The sequence below is a fragment of the Chiloscyllium punctatum genome, chromosome 40, assembly GCF_047496795.1.
Source record: "Chiloscyllium punctatum isolate Juve2018m chromosome 40, sChiPun1.3, whole genome shotgun sequence".
In the NCBI taxonomy this organism is placed as follows: Eukaryota; Metazoa; Chordata; class Chondrichthyes; order Orectolobiformes; family Hemiscylliidae; genus Chiloscyllium; species Chiloscyllium punctatum.
This window is the reverse complement of record NC_092778.1, coordinates 24,152,530-24,168,808: the sequence shown is the minus strand read 5'-3', so window position 1 is coordinate 24,168,808 and position 16,279 is coordinate 24,152,530. Positions and strand designations below refer to the sequence as shown.

The 16,279-nt window shown below is 43.8% G+C and overlaps 1 protein-coding gene across 2 annotated transcripts in view; it reads right to left on the bottom strand.

The window, feature by feature from the left end:
* The window catches only part of pemt (phosphatidylethanolamine N-methyltransferase), a 181,721-nt gene that overhangs the window by 90,091 nt on the left and 75,351 nt on the right, over positions 1–16,279 (bottom strand). For both annotated transcript variants that reach the window (XM_072559481.1, XM_072559482.1), the window contains exon 4: positions 4,677–4,822. In XM_072559481.1, coding sequence (XP_072415582.1) covers positions 4,677–4,822 — 146 coding nt within the window. The remainder of the gene's footprint in view (positions 1–4,676; positions 4,823–16,279) is intronic.

The window sequence follows — 16,279 nt, the reverse complement described above, 5'->3', positions numbered from 1 at the left end:
ACATATGAAGGACAACTCAACAATTTGCATCACACATTTTACAACTTTGTACTAACTCCATAAATTACCATTCCCCTATACAAGTTCTGTACAAGCTACAGGGTCTATCACCATAACACTGTTTTTCAGAATTGCTGTCATGTTCAAGCAGCCAACCAGTGTGTGCTAATCAAAAACATATAGAAACATGAATAATTTTTCAATTACAGTATAAGTGCTGGGTGTTCTCTTTTGAGAGAGAGAAAAAGAGAAAGAGCATCTACCACTCCCGTTACACTGCAGTGTAGGCTGGTATATTCCAGATATCTTAAATCTAGCTGCAAGAAAATACATTTACTTTCTTCTGCACAGTAAATATCAATCAAGTGGCTGAAATACTTGTATGTTATGAACTCATCAAAGCTTTTTTGTGAGCCCCTCACCTGTCTGGGGTCTGCTCTTGCTTCAATAGAAATCAAACTCTCACTCCTCAGAGCAACTTCCCATGCACCAGTGCTGAGGAGCACTGAACATACCTGGCATAGCCAACACTCAAGGCTCCTTGTACCGTACTTGTCGTACTTGGGCGGCACGGTGGCACAGTGGTTAGCACTGCTGCCTCGCAGCGCCGGAGACCCGGGTTCAATTCCCACCTCAGGCGACTGACTGTGTGGAGTTTGCACGTTCTCCCCGTGTCTGCGTGGGTTTCCTCCGGGTGCTCCGGTTTCCTCCCACAGTCCAAAAGATGTGCAGGTCAGGTGAATTGGCCATGCTAAATTGCCCGTAGTGTTAGGTAAGGGTTGGATGTAGATGTAGGGGTATGGGTGGGTTACGCTTTGGCGGGGCGGTGTGGACTTGTTGGGCCGAAGGGCCTGTTTCCACACTGTAAGTAATCTAATCTAATCTAATCTAATCTAATCTTAACTTCAAGAGTCCAAGTTCAAACAAGCCACCTTCACCCCAGACTGCATTATCTAAAGTAATGCATTTATCCAAAGAAAGCTGGTTGTATTAATGTTGTTGAAAATGTGTTGCTAGAAAAGCGCAGCAGGTCAGGCAGCATCCAAGGAGCAGGAGAATCGACATTTCAGGCATGAGCCCTTCTTCAGGAATGAAGAAAGTGTACCCAGCAGGTTAAGATAAAAGGTAGGGAGGAGGGACTTGGGGGAGGGGTGTTAGAAATGCGATAGGTGGCAAGAGGTTAAGGTGAGGGTGATAGGCCGGAGTGGGGGTGGGACAGAGAGGTCAGGAAGAAGATTGCAGGTTAGGAAGGTAGTGCTGAGTTCGAGGGTTGGGACTGAGACAAGGTGGGGGGAGAGGAAATGAGGAAACTGGAGAAATCTGAGTTGATTCCTTGTGGTTGGAGGGTTCCTAGGCGGAAGATGAGGCGCTCTTCCTCCAGCCGTCGTGTTGCTATGGTCTGGCGATGGAGGAGTCCAAGGACCTGCATGTCCTTGGTGGAGTGGGAGGGGGAGTTGAAGTGTTGAGCCACGGGTTGGTCTGGGTGTCCCAGAGGTGTTCTCTGAAACGTTCCGCAAGTAGGCAGCCTGTCTCCCCAATATAGAGGAGGCCACATCGGGTGCAGCGGATGCAATAGATGATGTGCGTGGAGGTGCAGGTGAATTTGTGGTGGATATGGAAGGATCCCTTGGGGCCTTGGAGGGAAGTAAGGGGGGAGGTGTGGGCGCAAGTTTTGCATTTCTTGCGGTTGCAGGGGAAGGTGCCGGGAGTGGAGGTTGGGTTGGTGGTGGGTGTGGACGTGACGTGGGAGTCATGGAGGCAGTGGTCTTTTCGAACGCTGATAGGGGAGGGGAGGGAAATATATCCCTGGTGGTGGGGTCCGTTTGGAGGTGGCAGAAATGACGGCGGATGATACGCTGTATATGGAGGTTGGTGGGGTGGTAGGTGAGGATCAGTGGGGTTCTGTCCTGGTGGCGATTGGAGGGGCGGGGCTCAAGGGCAAAGGAGCGAACCGCAAGAAATGCAAAACTTGCGCCCACACCTCTGAGACACCCGGACCAATCAATCCAACAACCCTGTGGCTCAACACTTCAACTCCCCCTCCCACTCCACCAAGGACATGCAGGTCTTTGGACTCCTCCATCGCCAGACCATAGCAACACGACGGCTGGAGGAAGAGCTCCTCAACTTCAGCCTAGGAACCCTCCAACCACAAGGGATGAATTCAGATTTCTCCAGTTTCCTCATTTCCCCTCCCCCCCACCTTATCTCAGTCCCAACCCTCGAACTCAGCACCACCTTCCTAACCTGCAATCTTCTTCCTGACCTCTCCGCCCCCACCCCCACTCCGGCCTATCACCCTCACCTTAACCTCCTTTCACCTACCCCTCCCCCAAGTCCCTCCTCCCTACCTTTTATGTTAGCCTGCTTGGCACACTTTCCTCGTTCCTGAAGAAGGGCTCATGCCCGAAACGTCGATTCTCCTGCTCCTTGGATGCTGCCTGACCTGCTGTGCTTTTCCAGCAACACATTTTCAGCTCCGATCTCCAGCATCTGCAGTCCTCACTTTCTCCTCGTGTATTAATATTGTTCTCCTGCAAAGATTATACATTCAAAATATACAATTTAACATTTACAAATATACATTTTATAATTTGTGTAGCATGCTTAAATTTACCATGCTTCATTAATATAAGTGACAATATGCACTTAATGATGGAGTATGTTTGTGTATGAGAGCATGTACTTTATAATGGCTTCATATTGTGGACTGTAGAAGAAGAAAACATCAGAAATAATACATGCTATTACTAAATCATAAATCCACCCACAACTTTTGGCAAGAAAGAAATGCCCGATGAATTGTGAATTGCCAAAAGTTGCAGGCCATTTTGGAAGAACATTTTTGCTGTGATTTGCAGCATGTCAAGTTAATCACCATCAAATTCAACACAAAATCTTAAGTAATAAACAATATAAGCATCTGTTTAATCCACCAATGACTGTTAATTACTGGCCATTAACCTCAGAAAATGAACAATTAAAAGTGTGCATCTCATTCCTTCAGTTTTGGAGAGTCTTAAAATGTCAAATTTTAAAACCAAAATTCTTTTCGTATTTTCCTTTGACTCTTTCTCTCTCTCGTAATCTAATCGTCCCTCCCTCATTTTATTCCTCTTTCTAATTTAATAGTGAATTTATAATTGCAACTTAAGTTCCTTCTTAGCCATCCCCCTGGTTATTTTCGAATCTGATAGTCTCATTGGCAGCCTCATTAGACTTGACAGTTAACGGTTACACATTCAGGAATTTTATGACCAAGCCTTCAAGATGATGGGTATAGGAAAAGGTTTCAGAAGGAGGGCAAACTTGACGCACTGTGTTTTGAATGTATACCAAAGAAAGTTTGGTACTTTCTGCAGAATACAGCAAGAACAATTGGTGAGAAAAAGCTGAAGACAGAAACAGACAAGCTGGTTTGAGAGAGATCAAAATAGCAAAACAGACAAAAGGAACAGGTAGGTAAGACGTCATAGATTTTGTCTTACGATTAAAAAAAACCACATGAGCTACATGCGTACTTATAAACTTGTGGATACTTACTGCTGTGCTGTTTGAGCTTTCTGAGCCACACAATTTAATGCTGTGGGATTCATTGCGTCACTTAGGCTTGAAAAAGTAGAATGTCAAGGCAACATATCGTCCAGAGGGGAATGCATTTTCATCTTCAGTTGTGTATAATATATTAAACTTTGCAAAGACCTTTATTGAGTTGGCACATGCAATTTTTAAAGTGAGATAGGTTATAAATTAGCAGAAAGTAAATCCACACGTATTTTAATTTGGCAGGAATTATCTGATTAGATTAGAGTGGTACTGGAAAAGCACAGCAGGTCAGGCAGCATCCGAGGAGCAGGAAAATCGACATTTCAGGCAAAAGCCCTTCATCAGGAATGGAGACAGTGTGCCTCTGGGGTGGAGAGATACCACCTTCCCCCCAGTTATCTATCCACCCTGGAGGCTCCCTGCCTCCATTCCTGATGAAGGGCTTTTGCCTGAAATGTTGATTTTCCTGCTCTTCGGACGCTGCCTGACCTGCTGTCCTTTTCCAGCACCGCTCTAACCTAGACTCTGGTCTCCACATCTGCAGTTCTCACTTTTGCCTAGTAATTATCTGAGGCAATGAAAATCACTGTGGCCTTGATTTTAACTCCAGATAGGAATTGTTCAATTAGCCATGATTGTGATGAATGGCAGAGCAGGTTCAAAGGGCTGAATAGCCTCCTCCTGCTCCTATCTTCTATGTTGCTATGTCCAACTTGTCCATGCCAACCAGATATCCTAAATAAATTTAGTCTCATTTGCCAGCATTTGGCCCATATCCCTCTAAATCTCTCCTATTCATATATCCATCCAGATACCTTTTCAATGTTTTAATTGCAGTGCAATGAAATGTTACCTTATTGTGTGCTCAAATCCTGCCGGGTAGTTAGACCCACAGTCTTCTGACAGGGATATATGCACCCAAATGGGAAAGCTCAGTGAATACATGCTGTTACTGAGAACAGCAAAGGCTTAAACTCAGAACAATTTAGGAAATCTAGTCTTAATGCAAATTATACTATTCATATACCAAGTGATAAGACAACAAAATAGTGGTAGGCTTACATCAGAGAAACTGTACTTCATATAAAATGACCATTAGCTTGACTATTAACATCAGTAATTGTTCTCACCTAAAAATGTACCGATGAATCCCAGTGCAAAGAAGCTGCTCAGGACAAGGATAGTACCAATTAGCAACAGGCCAAGGCCTATATAATATGCTGCAGCACTGTCAAGGACTTGAATCTTAGGTTGAATCTTCATTGCTTCAGTAAAACTACAGAAAAGACACAGAAAGCACTTGTTAGATAAGAAATTAAACATGAATCATCTTGAACACAGCTTTATTTTCAGCCGTTGGGCAAGGTTTCTGTGTGCACCTTAGAGAGAGGACATGAGATCTAAATTACTACAATTTTTACAAATAAGCACATTGGTATTAATGCACTTGATCCATGTAGCATCTGCTATATGAAGGTATCATCCGTATTTTTGGGAATGTTGTACTGAAGCACTGCAGGGCTTTTCTTGGGCCATGTTGTAGCAATGAAAGGAGATTGCTCCCAGACTCTACCAGCATAGTACTTTTGACAAAACACTAAGACCATGCTTCTGGCAGCACACAAGTTGCCCTCCTGTGATACTTTGAAGAAGGAGATGAGTACGTCACAATGGTAATTCAATGCCCAGAATGTGGCACTACATGGCTCTGTCACTGAATTTCAGACCAGAACGTTTGGCTGTAAACTGAATTTAAATAGCGGACTCCAAAGAACCAACAACAGGAAAATTACTTTGCAGGTAAACTCTAGGATTTGAAAAAGTATCAGTCAAGATAAATCAACATGTTCATTATTCTACAGTTGCTACACCATAGCTTGAATTAAATTCATTACTTGTGGGTCAGAATAAATCAATCGATACATTAATCCAAATTAAATAACATTATTTAAAAATTGCCATTCAATGTTCTTCAATTCGAGGATGCTGTCTACGCAGGGTCACAAGTTTATTTTTATTCATCGTGGGATGTGGAATGGCTGGTCAGTATTTATTGCCCATTCCTAGCTGACTTTGGGAAGGTGGTAGTAAAATGTTTTCTTGAACCGTTGCAGTCCATGCACAGTAGACTGATCCACAATGCCCTGAGGGAGGTAGTTCTAGGATTTTGACCCAGCAACAGCGAAGAAATAGCAATTATTTCCAAGGCAAGGAGGTGAGTGGCTTGGACAGGAATATGCAAGTAGTGGTGCTCCAATGTATCTGCAGACCATGTTCTTCTGGATGGAAGTGGTCACAGGTTTGGAAGATGCTATCTAAGGATCTTTGATGAATTACTTGCAGAATGTATACACTACTGCTATTGTGCATCAGTGGTGGAAGGAGTGATGTTTGTGAATGTGCTGTCAAACAAGTGGGCTGCTTTGCCCTGGATGAGGTTAAGCTCCTTCAGTGTTGTCAGAGCTGCACTCATCCAGACAAATAGGGAGTACTCCATTACATTCCTGACTTGCACCTTTTATTTGATGGACAGACACTGAGGAGTGAGGAGGTGAGTTACTCGCAGTATTCATTGCCTCTGACCTGCTCTTGCACTACTGGGCTTATGTGGTGAGTCCAGTTGAGTTTCTGGTCAATGGCAATCTTCAGGAAGTTGACAGTGAGGGTCTCAGTAATAGCATCATCACTGAATGTCGAAGGGTGGTGGTGAGACTGTCTCTTTTTGTAGATGGTCATAGCCTGGCATTTGTGTGATGCAAATGTTACTTGCCATTGTCAGTCCAAGCCTAGATATTGTCCAAATTTTGTTGCATTTGAACATGGATTGCTTCAGTATTTGAAAAGTCGTTCATGGTGCTGAACACTGTACAATCATTGGTTAACATTCCCACTTTAGACCTTATGATGAAGGGAAGGTCATTGATGAAGCATCGGTCATAGGGCACTACCCCGAGGAGCTCCTGCAGAGATGTCCTGCAGCTAAGATGACTGGCCTTCAACAACCATAACCATCTGCAGGGCATCTTTCTGTGAGAAAATAGCCAATTCTTGACAAGCACATCTTGACATCGGAACATGACAATCACAGTAGTTCATTCAGCCTATGGACAAAGCAGAAGAGGGTACTGCAGATCCTGGAGATTAGAATGGTGCCGGAAAAGCACAGCAGGTCAGGCAGCATCTGAGGAGCAGGAAAATCGACGCTTTGGGCAAAAGCCCTTCATTCCTGATGAAGCGCTTTTGCCCGAAACATCAATTTTCTGCTTCTCAAATGTTGCCTGACCTGCTGTGTTTTTCCAGCACCACTCTAATCTATCATCATTCAATACATGGAGCCTGCCCAATTATTAAATACAATAATGGCTGAATGAACACTTCAGCATCCTTTCAGCCACCTCATCCATGTAACTCTGAATGCAATTGGTAATCAGAATTCTTGCAATCTTTACCTTAAGTATACTCAAAGACTGAGCTTCCAGAAGACTTTGTGACAGAGAATTCCAAAAATTGACAACCGCCTGAGTAAAGTAAATTCTTGTCTTGGACCCTTGGCAGGATGTTCAATAGGGGTATTGAGTTCTGGAATGCAGGATTTGTTTCTTTTTCTACTACTCTTACTCATCATTCAGGCATTTGGACTCAAAACATGATATGACTTGATGGACAAGCCATCACCATTCTGAATTACTGGCAGTGAGCTCCTCATGGCATTAATGACAATGCTGTCAAACCTCAAGGAGAACCCCAGAATTATCGTTCAAATATTTCAGAAAATTATTATAAAATATAATTGCACTGGAAACAGAAGAGGGCTTACTGGAAAGTTGATCCCTTTTATTAGTTATAGTCACTGTGTGAGGATGTGAGAGTGGTATAGGGTCTCGAAAATTCCAGCCAGCATGTTATATCACCTTTTACCTTACAGAATACCAGTCGCACAAGGTATGGTGTGCAATAGGAAGCAAGTTTGATTTGACTCTAATTACATTTTTGTTACACTTTCCAACTTGCTGCTCCTGAAATAGGAAGATTGAAGAAATAGCAATTAAATATATTTTAAATGAAACTGACATCATCTCTCATCATCAATAAATGATGAATGAAGATGTCAGTTTCATTTTAAACAAATCACAGACAAGCATCAATATTTCACATCTGCCAGCATTTTCTGTTACCAATTTTCTCCAGTATATATCCCAAATTCTCAGTTTATATTCCTATATAGTCCTCCAGTATATATTCCTTGTTTTGGTGCAAGGGGAAAAAGCTGTATAAGTTAATGTGAGACACTGTAATGACCTATCCCCTGAAAGCAGATGCACCATTATGTAACCATAAAGATGTAATTATAGTATGTAGTTATTTATAATTGGCAACACAAAACCAGAGACACTATGCACAACCTTAAATCGGGTTTGAATAACATCAGTGTGCTCTGGTTCAACTGTGTACCAACTTTTAACCTATGTCACCTGAAATTTTCACTTCTCATACATTCTGAGAAGATATGGGAGATCTACAATTTTGTACAGCCAACCAATTTGTGACCAACATATGTATATAACATCATAAATTTTGAAGTATTATATGTAACTGCAAATAAATCTAATCAGCATGCTGTAAGATACAGAAAATCATGATTTGATCAAAGTAACTGCTTGATGTTAAGTCACCAATTTAAAGTCAAACTGTGAACAAATCAAAATCATAATATATACCAGACTTAAAGACTAGCAATTAAAAGCAGCAATTATTTTTGTATTACTCATTTGTGACTAATAAGGCTGTAAATTCAACCAACAAAAATGCTCCTTAGCACTATTTTCAGATGTTGTTGATAGCGAGGAAGTTTATCAATAATTCCAGAGGAATCTTGATCAGACAGGGAAGTGGGCTGAGGATTGGAAACTGCATTTCAATACAGATAAGTGTGAGGTATTGCACTTTGAAAGTCAAACCAAGGTAGGACTTATACAGTAAATGGTAAGGTCCTGAGGAGTATTGTGGAACTGAGAGAAAGGCAAATACATAGTTGTTTGAAAGTGGTGTCACAGCTAGATAGGGTAGTGAAGAAGGCATTTAGCATGCTGGCCTTCATTGGTTGGGGCACTGAGTACAGGAGTTGTGACATTATGTTACAGTTGTATAAGTCATTGGTGAGGCCGCACTTGTGTATTGTGTACAGTTTGGTCACCCTGTTATTGGAAAGACATTGTTAAACTGGAAAGAGTGCAAAGAAGATTAACAAGGATGTTGCCAGGACTGGTAGACCTGAGTTAAAGGGAGAGGTTGGTCAGAATAGGACTTTACTCCTTGGAACATAGGAGAATGAGGGGTGACCTTATTGAGGTGTATAAAATCATGAGGAGCGTAAATTGGATGAATGTATGTAATCTTTTTCCCAGGGACGGGGAATTGAAAACTAGAGGGCATAGATTTAAGGTGAGGGGGGGAAGATTTAAGACAGACCTGAAGGGCAAATTCTTCATGCAGAGAGTGTTGCACATATGGAATGGGCTGCCAGACGAAGTGGTTGAGGCAGATACAATAGCAACTTTTTAAAAAAAATTGGATAAGTACATGGATGAGAAGGGAAATGTACCAAATGCGGGTAATTGGAACTAGCTGAATGGGCACCATGGTCATCATGGACCAGTTTGGGACGAAGGGGCCGTTTCCGTACTGTATTACTGTATCATTTTCTTCCTGCACTCAGGTTAGAGTATAGATAAGAAATAAGAATCTTAAAAAAGAATTGCACGATTCTGAAGGGAAGACCGAAGTGGTCATAAAATTTGCTATTTAGCGTAAGGTATGTCCACAAATCTGCCCTTCACCCTGATACTATTCCAAGGTTCGACTGCTGGAGATCTTCACACCATCAGGTTGACTTGGTAGTCTCCAAAATATGGCAAACTGTTTGATTGCAGGATTACTGATCCCAAACTTGGACTTTTCAATTTAGGGAGGCCCTTTTAATGGTGTAGCTAGTTTGGATTGTGAGCCCACACCTGACAGTCCTGCTCAGACTGGCTCCATTACAGAGATAATTAAGGCCTACTCCTCTACAACTTTTGTGGAGTCTGGCCAATCATGAAACATAGTTTGCATGAACCAGCCATTGAAAGGCAAGTTCACAAGGTCCTCCCTATACCACCCATGCCAAGGAATACCCTCTCAAACAACTCTATTGCCCCTTATGACTTTCTTTCCACCCCCATGTCGTTTAGTGATTGCCCTTTACAAGTTATGCCCTTTTTCCCAGCCCACAGAGCATGAATTCTCCCATGGTAAAAACAATGACTGCAGATGCTGGAAACCAGATTCTGGATGAGTGGTGCTGGAAGAGCACAGCAGTTCAGGCAGCATCCAACGAGCAGCGAAATCGACGTTTCGGGCAAAAGCCCTTCATCAGGAATAAAGGCAGTGAGCCTGAAGCGTGGAGAGATAAGCTAGAGGAGGGTGGGGGTGGGGAGAGAGTAGCATAGAGTACAATGGGTGAGTAGGGGAGGAGATGAAGGTGATAAGTCAAGGAGGAGAGGGTGGAGTGGATAGGTGGAAAAGAAGATAGGCAGGTCGGACAAGTCCGGACAAGTCAAGGGGACAGTGCTGAGCTGGAAGTTTGAAACTAGGATGAGGTGGGGGAAGGGGAAATGAGGAAGCTGTTGAAGTCCACATTGATGCCCTGGGATTGAAGTGTTCCGAGGCGGAAGATGAGGCGTTCTTCCTCCAGGCGTCTGGTGGTGAGGGAGGCCCAGGACCTCCATGTCCTCGGCAGAGTGGGAGGGGGAGTTGAAATGTTGGGCCACGGGGCGGTTTGGTTGATTGGTGCGGGTGTCTCGGAGATGTTCCCTAAAGCGCTCTGCTAGGAGGCGCCCAGTCTCCCCAATGTAGAGGAGACCACATCGGGAGCAACGGATACAATAAATGATATTGGTGGATGTGCAGGTGAAACTTTGATGGATGTGGAAGGCTCCTTTAGGGCCTTGGATAGAGGTGAGGGAGGAGGTGTGGGCACAGGTTTTACAGTTCCTGCGGTGGCGGGGGAAAGTGGCAGAATGGGAGGGTGGGTCGTAGGGGGGTGTGGACCTGACCAGGTAGTCACGGAGGGAACGGTCTTTGCGGAAGGCAGAAAGGGGTGGGGAGGGAAATATATCCCTGGTGGTGGGGTCTTTTTGGAGGTGGCGGAAATGTCGGTGGATGATTTGGTTGATGCGAAGGTTTGTAGGGTGGAAGGTGAGAACCAGGGGTGTTCTGTCCTTGTTACGGTTGGAGGGGTGGGGTCTGAGGGCGGAGGTGCGGGATGTGGACGAGATGCGTTGGAGGGCATCTTTAACCACGTGGGAAGAGAAATTGCGGTCTCTAAAGAAGGTGGCCATCTGGTGTGTCCTATGGTGGAACTGGTCCTCCTGGGAGCAGATACGGCGGAGGCGGAGAAATTGGGAATACGGGATGGCATTTTTGCAAGAGATAGGGTGGGAAGAGGTGTAATCCAGGTAGCAATGGGAGTCGGTGGGTTTGTAAAAAATGTCAGTGTCAAGTCGGTCGTCACTAATGGAGATGGAGAGGTCCAGGAAGGGGAGCGAGGTGTCAGAGATGGTCCAGGTAAATTTAAGGTCAGGGTGGAATGTGTTGATGAAGTTGATGAATTGCTCAATCTCCTCGCGGGAGCACGAGGTGGCGCCAATGCAGTCATCAATGTCGCGGAGGAAGAGGTGGGGAGTGGTGCCGGGGTAGTTATGGAAGATCAACTGTTCTACATAGCCAACAAAGAGACAGGCATAGCTGGGGCCCATACGTGTGCCCATGGCTACGCCTTTGGTCTGGAGGAAGTGGGAGGATTCAAAGGAGAAATTGTTAAGGGTGAGGACCAGTTCGGCCAAACGAATGAGAGTGTCAGTGGAAGGGTACTGTTGGGGACGTCTGGAGAGGAAAAAACGGAGGGCTTGGAGGCCCTGGTCATGGCGAATGGAGGTGTAGAGGGATTGGATATCCATGGTGAAGATAAGGCGTTGGGGGCCGGGGAAACGGAAGTCTTGGAGGAGGTGGAGGGCATGGGTGGTGTCTCGAACGTATGTGGGGAGTTCCTGGACTCGGGGGGATAGGACAGTGTCAAGGTAGGTAGAGATGAGTTCAGTGGGGCAGGAGCATGCTGAGACAATGGGGCGGCCAGGGTGGTCAGGCTTGTGGATCTTGGGAAGGAGGTAGAACCGGGCAGTGCGGGGTTCCCGGACTATGAGGTTGGAAGCTGTGGGTGGGAGATCTCCTGAGGTGATGAGGTTCTGTATGGTCTGGGAGATGATGGTTTGGTGATGGGGGAGTGGGGTCATGGTCGAGGGAGCAGTAGGAAGAGGTGTCCTCGAGTTGGCGTTTGGCTTCAGCGGTGTAGAGGTCAGTGCGCCAGACTACCACTGCGCCCCCAAGATATGGAATTTCAAGTCACCTTACAGTCGCCATTAAACCTAGTGACAGGTGAATGTGTAAAATAAAGCTTTAAAAAAAAGGGAATCATTCATAGTTGTTTTAACACACTGCAAACTTATGTTTAAAGATAAACTTAATTTCATTCAGACAAACAAAAGCATCAACTGTCCACAAACTTCAAAATATGAAACCACAAGGCACTTGAAATCACTTCAGCGGTTATAGACAAACATAGAAACATAGAAAGTAGGCGCAGGCCACTCAGCCCTTCGAGCTGCACCACCATTCAATGTGATCATCGCTAACCATGCCATTTAAGTATCCCATTCCTGCTTTCCCTCCATATATCTTGACCCCTTTAGCTGTAAGGGCCATGTCCAGCTCCCTTTTGAATATATCTAACAAAGCAGCCCCAACAGCTCTCTGTGGGAGAGAATTTCACAACTCTCCAAGTGAAGGAATTCTTCTTCATCTCAATCCTGAATAACTTACCCCTTATTCTTAGACTGTGACCCCTAGTTCTGGACTTACCCAATATCGGGAACATGCTTCCTGCATCTAGCCTGTCCAGTTCCATTAGGATTTTACATGTTCCTATGTTATCCCCTCATTCTTCTAAATCCCAGCGAGTACAAACTCAGTTGATCCAGTCTTTCTTCATATGTCAGTCCTACCATCCCAGAGATCAGTCTGGTGAACCTTCGCTGGACTCCCTCAATAGCAACACTGTCCCTTCTCAGACTAGAAGACCAAAACATCATACAATGTTGAAGGGGTGACCTCACCAAGGCCCTGTATAACTGGAATAAGACATCCTTACTCCGATACACAAGTCCTCTGAAGGAGAGCATGCTCACCTATTCTCACCGCCTGCTGCACCTGCATGTCAACATTCAGCAACTGTTCCACCATGATACCAAGGTCTTAATGCACTTCCTTCTCAATTCCTTCATCCAAATCGTTAATGTATATTGTGAACAGCTGAGGTCCCAGGACTGAATCCTAGGCCACCCCACTCATCACTGCCTGCCATTTTGAAAATGACCATTTATTCCAACTCTCTGCTTCCGGTCTGCCAACCAGTTCTCCATCCATGTCAACACATTGTCTCCAATACCATGAGATTTAATTTTCCTTATTAATCTCTTGTGTGGAACCTTTTCAAAAGCCTTTTGAAAGTCCAGATACACAACATCTATAGAATCACATTTGTCTACTCCACTGGTCACATCCTCAAATAATTCCAGAAGATTTGCCTAGCATGAATTCCCTTTTGTGAATCCATGCTGGCTAGGACTGATTCTGACACTGCTTTCCAAATGCTGTTATTACACCCTTAATAATTGGCTCCAGCATTTTCCCCACCACCGATGTCAGGCTAACTGGCCTATAATTCCCCGTTTTCTCTCTCCCTCCTTCTTCAAAACGTGGGGCTACATTAGCTACCCTCCAAGCCATTAGAACTCTTCCAGAGTCTACATTTTCCAACATTCTGATCACCAATGCATCTGCTATTTCCATGCCACATCCTTAAGTACTCTAGGATGCAGAACATCAGGCCCTGGGGACTTATCAGGTTTTAATCCCACCAAATTCCCGAATACCATTTCCTGACTAATAAGGATTTCCTTCAGTTCCTCCTTCATGCTTGACCCTCTGTCCCTAGCATTTCCAGAAGGTTATTCATGTCCTCCTTAGTGAAAACAGATTCAAAGCATTTGTTCAACTGATCTAACATCTCTTTGTTGGCCATTTTGAATTCACCTGATTCTAACTGGAAGGGAATACATTTGTCTTCACCAGTCTTTTTCTCTTCACATATCTACCAAAGCTTTGAACTCATCTATGGAAACACTATGAAATTGATGAGATCACTTGTCAATCAAATGGGTTCAGATGTATCAAGAAAGTAATGGTTGTCTGGGTTCTCAGCCAAGCTTCGTTATCAATTTTGGCGTTGAGAAGCTCAGAGGAATTGTCAAAAACACTTGTCAAACAGAAGCTGTTACAGCAATTTTAAGGTGCTTTATTTTACTTTCTTGAACAAAGGTCAGGAGTAATAAAATAAGCCGTTCATGCTATTTCACTCAGCCTGTTGGCATAAGCCTCAAGGTTACTTCTAGTGCTGTATGAATGATTTCACAAAAATCTATTATCACAGTAGGGTGCCCACTATTTCACAATTTGCTTGTAATAGTGCTTGAAATCCAATACTTATTATAAGCAATTACAGACTTGAATTAAATGTCTACTTTTATAGATATTATGTACTTAAAGACATGTAAACGTAATAAGTGGTTTTATGAATAGGAGTGTTTTTCCCAATGTAGTGAAGTTGGTAATAGATGTAGAATACATTCATGTCTGCATGGGTCCTGAGATCTGCCCATGTGCATATTTGGTTAGTTGTCATAATAGGCATGGGGCATTTGTTGTCTGGATTGGCATGAAATTAGCATTGGGGCTATAAATGACAGTGGGTCTTTGTACAGCAACACAGATCGACATGGAGGCTATAAGGTGTTATGGATGGGTACAGGACATGAGGTGACATCGTGTCATAACTCAATTGGGAACAGTGTGCCAATAATCAAGCACCATTATTCCATAAGCCATCCCAAATGTGCAATTACCCAATTAAATCAGCAAGATGATCAGTTTGTGAATAGACTGCTATTCAGGACAAAATTATTATGTCATTAATAGGAACTCTATTTGTTGTAAGCAAACTTAAAAATGGATTTCTATGTTAATATGCGACTTAAGTTAGACCCCTTTAAAATCCCACACAGTATTTCAGCTGCAAAGCTTCTGCACCCTTGCCAAGTTGTTACATAACAGCTGCAATACTTGTATCAAACTGACAATGTAGGAAATCACCCAGGTATATTCTGTACACTGAAAGCAGGACAAACTTAGCCAGCTCAATTATCACCCCACCAGTCTGTTCTCAATCATCAGTGAAGTGCTGGAAGGTGTCATCAACACTGCTAATAAATATCATTGCTTAGCAACAAGCTGTTCACTGACACTCAGTTTGGGTTGCAGTACAACTATGTAGCCCCTGACCTCATTACAGCCTTGCTTCAAATATGAACAAAAAAGATGCATTCCAGAGGTGAGGAGAGAGTGCCAGCCCTTGAAGTAAAGGCCTCATTTGAGTGAATGTGCCATCAAGGAGCCCTAGCAAAACTGGAATCAATGGAAATCTCCTGGTTGGAGTCATGCCTGGCACATAGGAAGATGGTTATGGTTGTTGGAGGTCAGACATCTCAACTCCAAAACATCTCTGCAGCATTTCCCCAGGGATGTGATCTCGGCAAAACCATCTTCAGCCTCTTCATTAATGACCACCTCTCCATCATAAGATCAGAAGTGGAGATGTTTGCCACTGATGGAACAATGTTCAGAACCATTCACAACTCCTCAGATACTAAATTAGACTATGTTCAAATGCAAAAAGATCTGGGCAATATCCAGGCTTGGGCTGACAAGTGGCAAGTAACAAACACTGCAGCGAATGACAATCTCCAATAAGAAACAATCTAACCACCTTTCTTTGACACTCACTAACATCCTGGGGTTGCTATTGACATGAGACTCAACTGGGCTCACCACATAAACTCAGTGGCTACAATAGCAGATCAGAGGCTAGGAATATTGCAGTGGGTAACTCACATCTTAATGCCCCAAAGTCTGTCCATCATCTACAAGGTAGAAGTAAGGAAGGTGATGAAATACTTGCCATTTGCCTGAAAGAGTGCAGCTCCAACAATATTCAAGTAGCTTAACAGTCCAGGACAATATGGACCATTTGTCTGGCACCACATACATAAACATCCACTCCCTTCACCACTGATGGTCAGGAGCAGTAGTGTATACCATCTACAAGATGCATTCAAAAATTCACCGAAGATCTTTAAACACCACATTCTAAACTCAAAACCACTTCCATCTAGAAGGACAAGGTCTACAGTTACATGGAAACACCACCACTTGCAAGTTCCTCTCCAAACTGCAATTGGAAATACATTACTGTTCCTTCAATGTTGCTGGTGCAAAGTCCTAGAATTCTCTCCCTTGTGACATTGTGGATCTACCAACAGCACATGGACTGCACTGCTTCAAGAATGCAGTTCACTGGTATTTTGTCAAGGGCAACTAGGGACAGGCAATAAATGCTAGCCAGTGTCGCAGAACAGACTTGTGAGCAAAGCGGCAGGTCATGGTATGAAGAGGAAGTTAGCACCATGTATCCAAAATGTGGCCAAGTCATACAATGGTAGAAGGAGAAAGTGAGGACTGCAGA